Source organism: Balaenoptera physalus (genome assembly GCF_965194825.1).
Source record: "Balaenoptera physalus genome assembly, chromosome: 7".
In the NCBI taxonomy this organism is placed as follows: domain Eukaryota; kingdom Metazoa; phylum Chordata; class Mammalia; order Artiodactyla; family Balaenopteridae; genus Balaenoptera; species Balaenoptera physalus.
The window spans coordinates 108864850-108872215 of record NC_138886.1 but is presented as its reverse complement, the minus strand read 5'-3'; the positions used below and the strand labels follow the sequence as shown (position 1 = coordinate 108872215).

Below are 7366 nucleotides of genomic sequence, written 5' to 3'. Positions count from 1 at the left end.
GCTCAGGGAGCTCTGCTCAATGCTCTGTGGTGACAAATGGGAAGGAAATCCAAAAAAGAGGGGATATATGTATACGTATAGCTGATTCACTTTGCTGTACGGTAGAAACTAACACAACATTGTAAAGCAACTATACTTCAATAAAAATTAATTAAAATTTTTTTTAAAAAAGAATGGGATAAAATTAAAGCTCTGAGGCCCCTCATTTCCCCAGTATGTTCAGAGTTTGGGCAGAACTAGCCCACGGTAGGCGCTCAAAACACATTTGTGGACTTAGTATTGTTTGAGCGTTTTATGTCGTGAGCCAGGTGGAGTAAAGCAGATCCGATCCGCTCAGCTCACACACCGCCCCCCGCATCTCCCCCGCACAGCCTGTTCCATCTTAAGAACAGAGATGATGACTTCTCCACTCGTGCCCAAGGGACACACACACCGCACCTCCTTGTCCGGGCTGCGCCGGGTCCGGGGATGCGCCTGAGAGCCCCAGGACTCCTGGCTTTTCTGCTCACGCCACCAGGCCAGATTACTCCCCTCCCCTGCCCTCCCCTCCCCGACGCCCGCGCTCCAGCTAGCTGCCGGGTGCTCGCACCGTCCTCCTGCCGCGAGGCTGTCCCTAACGCGGCTGCAATCCCTTGACCCGGAAGGGGCGGGATCAGCGCAGCGGCTCCAGTCCCCGGAGCGCGCAGCTCAATGCGCCCTGGCGCTGGAGGGGGAGGAAAAAGTGGGACGCGGAGGCCCGGCTCATTTACCGCGATGTCCCAACGCCTGGGGGTCCCGAACCGCGGCAGGCGACTCCGGGGGCGCGAGGCCCGGGCGAGCGGAAAGCGCCGGGAGCTGAGACCCGAGCGCCGAGGTGCAGGTTCCCGGCCCGCTGCTCTCCCGGCCTCGGTGGGCGAGGGCGATGTGGGCCCGGCTCTCCAGGTTTGCCCGGGGAGCCTGAGTTCTTTCGGTAACGAAGATTCTTGTTTGCACCGCTTGAGAGGGGTTAGCAATCCTTTCCACGTCCAAAATCTCATTTGATCCTGGCAGTAAACCAGGGAAGAAAGGCAAGGCTGGGGATCTGAGAGCAGGATTTGAACTCAGGGCTGCTGATGCCAATTTCTTCCAAGGTGTCCTTTCTTCTACGACTTCCTAGAGCGCGGCAGTCCGCCGAGAGAATTCCACTCTAGAATAACGTGCTGGAAGGTTTGTGGCTTAAAGTTTTTAATCGGGGTCCCCTCCCAGCCGAGCTTGGAAGGCGAGGACTCTGCCGGCTCCCAGAGAGGAGTGGGAAGAGCGCCTACCCGGCGTGCTCTGAATGGAAAGGTTCTAAATTCGCCGTCTTTTGGGTGCCCGGCTGATTGTAAATACAGGCCTAACCAGACAATCGCTTGCACCTCTGGAGGGAGGAGGATGCCATAATACTGTTTTTCTAGGAAGTCGTGGAATATGTTTTAGAAGTGTTAAAATATTTGATTCATTGTTTATTCTACATATTTACGCTGAGGAAATAATCCAAAATGTTGACAAGGATGAAGGCGCAAAGATGTTCTCTGAAGCCTTGTTCACAGCGACAGAAAAAAAAAAATAGCTATAATGTAAAAGTATAAACAATCTATTATGGTTCACCCATAACATGGACTATATTATATTGCCATTTAAAAATATATCTGTAAAAACTCTTTAGAGAAGCTAGACATGCTCATGATGTAAATTTAAAACATACAAGCTTGCATATCCCCTATGAGCTCATACATGCAAAAACATATAAAGAAGGAAGTGATATGTTTAAAATATCATCTCCGGATGGATCTTGTTTTTCTTTTCAAATTTTCCTAATTTTTTCCAAAGTGTGCATGACTTTTATAATCAGAAAAAAAAATAACAAAATTTAAATAAATGTATGAGTCGTTGCAAGTTTTCGATGTCTCTGAGGGCAAAGAGATGTCTCTTTGGCGGGGGGGGGGGAAGGAGGGAGGAGTTCTGTTTTGGCAAAACAGGAGTCCTGGTGCACCTTGCCATTGACGAGCTGGGCCACATCTGGAGTCGCTTAACCTCTCTGATTTCGACTCTTCACTAAGAAAAGAAAAGAAAAGCTGGAAACACTCAGGGTATATCTTCGATATAAAGATTAAATGATACGATATATAAGAAATTATTTCTTGGCTGAACCATCAAATTTGCCAAAAATTTGCGTGAATTTTTGTGAGAAATTTTGTGCCCACTAGCCTGGGGAGATGTGTACAGTTTATCTGGGTTTCAGGAAATAATAATGCCCAGTTAATTCTTATAATATTGAATTCTCCTAAGAAGGTTTATTTAAGAAACATTGTATCTGAAATTCCAAAAAGAATTCTAATGAGATCTCATTTGGATTTTAAAATTTTTTTTTAACTTCTTAGATTCTGTGCTATGACTGCTGACCCGGAATCATATTTGACTGAACCATGTAGCATGAGTAGTAACAATCGCTGATATTTTCATACGCGTTATCTCATTTAATTCTCACAATCATCCTGTGATGGGCTTATTCTTATCTCCATTTTTTTTTTTTTTTTTTTTTTACTTAAGATTGGGAGGGTAAATACTTTGCCCAAAGCCCACAGTTGATACGCTCCAGAGTGAGGGCTGGACCTGTGGATTCCACCTGCATAACCACTGCACACACTGCCTCCCTTTACTCGGTCCGGCTGTGCCCAAGGAGCTTTCTCGAAGATCTGATGCTCGTCAAAACTTCCCACTCCTTCGTGGGGCGCCGCGTTCGTACACACATGCACACACGCTCAAGACAATCAACTTTAGGGAGGATAAAGGGGAGGAAAAGAAGGACCCTGGGGTCGTGAAGGGCAAGGTGAGCCCCTATCTGGCCCCTACACCCCGGCGGGGACTATTACCTTTCTCCTCCTTACCCACTCACGGAGCCTATAAAGAGGTCAGGGGCTCCCGCAATATAGCTCCCAAGTCCTTTCTTCGCTCCAGGGCTGAGATGTCCCTCCTGGGAAGTGGCGGATCTCGGCTCCCTACATGCGGACTCGGCTCTCAGTGAGACATTTCCACCTCAGTCTAGGCCGTGGAGGGTCCAGACTCGCTCCTCTGCGGTCCAGCCTCTGCTCCCTGGAAGGAGCTCTCAGCCTCCTGGCCCTTGCCGTGCGCGCACTTACACTCACGCGTGCAGCTCCAATCCCGCGGGTGCCCAGCGGTCTCCACCTGAGTTTTCCTCTGCCAGGCGTTGGACAGTTGAGCTAAGGCTAGGCCGGAGGGACCAACTAGGGTTGCAGAGCAAGGGTTCCACCCCCATCCCCGCACACCCTCTAGCAGAGTCCCGAGGGACCCAGGGTTGACCTCGGAAGCTCCCGTTTGTACTGTATTCACCGAGATACGAGCCGTGCGCACGCTCCCGTTTTCCTTGCTTTCGAGAACCCAAACCTTTCGGAAGGTGGCTGGGGGTTGGAGAGGAATTAGAAGGGCGAGAGAAGAAAGGACTGGGGCGGGGGGAGATGCTGAGTTAACACGTGGGTTCTGCGGGAACCAATGGGGGTCCGCGGTTTTGTCACCCGGCCCCGGTCAATCGGCTGGGAGGGATGGCCCAGAGGAAGGCGCAGTCCGGGGCGCTGGGTGTCTATCGTAGACCTTGGGTCTGCGGAGTCTGCAGCGACAAAACGGAAAGCTCAGCGCGCTGCGCACTGTGGGGACCGGGGACTCCCCAGCCCCGCCCCCTCCTCCTTCAGGATGTTACTGAACCCTGTCACCTCCACTCCCTTTTCGGTTAATGACATCCTGAGGCTGGAGCGTGAGCAGATCGGCCCGGAGGCCTTGCAACTCCGGGGTGCACGGAGGAGCCCGGAAAGCCCTCAGTACCTGCTACCGGTCCCAGAACAGCTAGGGTCGGAGGTTCCCAGCGCCGGTAGCGGCGACGGCGACAGAAGGCAGGAAGGGTCAGAGTCTCCTAAAGGTCTCTGTGAGACAGTCACAGAGATGGACGCTGAACCGGTGGGCGAGCCACGTGAGTACGCGCTCGGTCTTGGCTCCTACAGGGAAACCAAGGGGTGGGGTGGATCATTACCAATCGTCTCGTGGCGGGGGGGACACGCATCTCCTGGTCTTCCCGGCTCCGAGGGCTAGCCCCATTTTCCTTCACATGACGAGTCCGAAAGACAGGACTCTCAGCCCCCTCTACCATCTCCTCCAGACATCCTAACGAAAATGAGGTCCTGAATCTTGGGGGTTCACTATTTCCACAGCCAGTCCTCTGATTCCCACAGACACATCCCCGCCCCCGACCCACAGCCACAGTTCCCAGAAACTCCAGCTTCTCTTTCTTACAGCAAAGCCCTCTACGGTATCTTAGCTGTGCTCCATCACCACCAGCTTTCCCAGCCATCTCCCATCCTCTATACCCTAAACCGTCTGCCGAAAGTGTAGCCATCAAAGCAGCCGGGCGCTTTGGGAGTGGAAACTCCGTAGGCTCTGGGGTCAATCCCAGCCCAGCCTTCTCTTGGGGCTTGCCGAGTGGCCTGGCCAGGCCAGTCGTTCCTCTGCCTGGAGCACGGTAAGGGCAGCTCGCGTTTTACAACGACTCCAGCAGAGTCTCAGCTCCTGGTCTCCGAAGGCGCAACCTTGTGCGCTGGCGGAGAGGCCAAGGCATCTGCGTCCAGCGGCAGGAAAGGAAGAAGTGGACGGGGGGTTGTGATGGGTTGGCTCTTGCCACCCGGGAAGTTTTGGCGGGAGAGGCTCGACATTCGGGGGGATGAAAAGGCTACTCTTCCTCTTGCCAAACCTCTGCGTCTTGGTCCGCAGCCTCCACGCCGGTCTGGGGGCTCCCGAGAGGCGCCTCGCAGGTCAGGCTTCCTCGGCCAGGCTGTGCCACGGACACTCCATTCGAGCCTCAAACTAAGCACATGAAGAAAATTAAGATGCTGGTTCAGAGTTATTCGTCGACTTGCAGGCTGGTTATTCACCTACTCCAGGAGCCTGGAGAACAGTACACTTTGCTGTGTTCCCAAAGAAACCTGTGAATTTTCTGCAGCGGACTCTAAACCTTAAACTCTCCCAACGCTGCTCAGCCAGCTTGCCGTTCACTTCGGCTTTGCCGGAAAAGGGATCACGCTCCTCTGACCATTGCTGTCACCTGGCAGCTGAAGACAGCCGCAGGGCTTTCCTCCTCCGCTGGCGCGCCCGGGGCAGCTCGCTGTTCTGCGGCTGCGGTTGACGCCGAGAAGGGGACGGCGCCCGGCTCCAGGAACTAAGCCCAGGGGCCACGGCAGCCACCGATCTCGCGTGGAAGGGATCTTCCCTCGGGGATTCTGTGCGCCTCCTCCGTCCTCAACTTGCTTTCAGGGACGCAGGGTGAGAGGGGCTCCGAACTGTGACCGGGAAAGCACGGAGTGGCCTGCAGCCCCTCGGCCTGCGTGGTCAGCGACTCCCAAATGGGGTCCTACTTGTTCCACAGAGTCACTGAAGGCCAGCTGTTACTTTCTGACTTGCTAAGAAAACAAACCCTCGTCAATATCTTTCCTCTTTGCCTGGAGAGATGTCCTAAATTTGTCTGAGCACAGGCTTCTCTGAAGGAAGGTTTTATTTCCTCAGTCTGAAATACCAAATAGCCCCTTGCCCCCAGGAGACTGCGTCAGCGCGGTTGTGGATTTGGAGTCGTATTCCAAGCAGTACCGGCTCTAATTAGGCGCCCCCTGCTCCGCCTCGGCAAAAGCATGCATCCTTTCACGTTTCCGGTTTTCTCCTGGCGTGAATTTCCATGAAAACTCAGCATTTCCTTCCTACCTACCCTTGGATAAAAAACAGAGCTTTGCCAAATCAGGAGATGTGGGAAGAAGGGAAGGAAAGTCTGCGTCTTGGAGGGCCCCGGGCACAGTCGCCCAGGGGTTATCTTCGAGGGCGCTGCCCGATCCGAAGAGGAAGTCAGGGAGAAGCCAACGCCACCCGCTCTCCCGGGAGACCCCAAAGGAGAAAGAGGACGCTTCTTAAAAAGCCAAATGTGGATCTCAACTTTACATACCCCGCAAAGAGAACCTCAGTTTCCGAGCCAAGAATCAGCAGCCAGAAAATATTTTTTGTTTTATTTTATGTTGTTAATTTGGATTACAGAGCATCGCGTCCAAGAAAGATGGGAAGGGTTCCTGGTGCCAGTGGAGCATCTGATGACCAAAGAGACAAGGATGTGAGCAAAGATGGGGTGAAGGTGGGAGGCACTGGAGACCCTGGCACCTGGGCTAGAAACCAAGTACCCTGCGATGCATGCCGGGCCACAACGGATAGCCCGGCAGACGGGAGCCTCCGGGCAAGCGTGTCACCGAGTTTTGGTTCTCTCTCTCTCTGCCTCTGTCTCTCTCTTTCCCCACCAAGAGCAATCTGAAGTCAGTCTCTATCTAATAGGCTCGCAGCAAAAGTTTCCCCAAACTCGCCCACACTTTAGAATTGCAATCACAGAGAACAGCCCAGATACAGACATTCTAAGAAGAAAATGAAGCTTAGACTCTGGATCAAGAGTCTACCTTTGGGGAAACGACTGTACACTGGATACCACTGAGTGTCACAATTTGTATTATGTTCCAGCAGCTGCAAAAGCGACAGAGCTTGGGGGAAAGGAACAAGCTCTGGGACGGGGTGAGGAGTCAGCAGAAGGGAGAGACGGGGACCCCAAGTGAAGGCTACTAGGAGGGGAGGGGCGTCCCTTGAAAACAGTGTAAGAATCTCTCGGGTGAGCCTTAGGCTGGCGCTGACGGTGTTCCTTCCTGTGCTTTTAGAGTCCGGCCTCAGCGCAGCCTCGCCCCCCTGCGACGGGACCCGGGTGCAGGAGCGCGACGTGGGTGACAGCGGCGGCGGCGCGCGCGGGGATGGCTCGGAGCATCCCAAAGGGCGGCCCCGGCGGAAGCCGCGCGTGCTCTTCTCGCAGGCGCAGGTGCTGGCTCTGGAGCGGCGCTTCAAGCAGCAGCGGTACCTGTCGGCGCCGGAACGCGAGCACCTGGCCAGCGCGTTGCAGCTCACGTCGACACAGGTCAAGATCTGGTTCCAGAACCGGCGCTATAAGTGCAAGAGACAGCGCCAGGACAAGTCCCTGGAACTGGCGGGCCACCCGCTAGCGCCGCGCCGGGTGGCGGTGCCCGTGCTGGTGCGGGATGGCAAGCCCTGCCTGGGCCCCCGCACGCCCGCCTTCTCCGGCCCCTATGGCGCGGCCGCGGCGCCCTATTCCTGTTTCGGCGGCTACGCGGGCGCTGCTTACAGCGCTCCCTACGGCGGCGGCTACACCGGCGCGCCCCCGGGCCCCGCGCCCCCAGCACCCCAGGCCAGCTCTGGCTTCAGCGGGGGGGGACCGAGCGCCAACCCGCAGGGCCATCTGCCCGCCACGCTTCAGGGGGTCAGGGCCTGGTGA

The 7366-nt window shown here is 54.9% G+C and overlaps 1 protein-coding gene across 1 annotated transcript; it reads left to right on the top strand.

Moving 5' to 3' along the window:
* Nucleotides 1–725: 725 nt before the first annotated feature.
* On the top strand, nucleotides 726–7366 carry NKX2-6 (NK2 homeobox 6; the record flags this gene model as incomplete). Its single annotated transcript, XM_082469392.1, has 2 exons — nucleotides 726–3982; nucleotides 6741–7366. The coding sequence occupies exons 1-2, from the start codon at nucleotides 3511–3513 to the stop codon at nucleotides 7364–7366; spliced, it is 1098 nt and encodes a 365-aa protein (XP_082325518.1). The 5' UTR covers nucleotides 726–3510.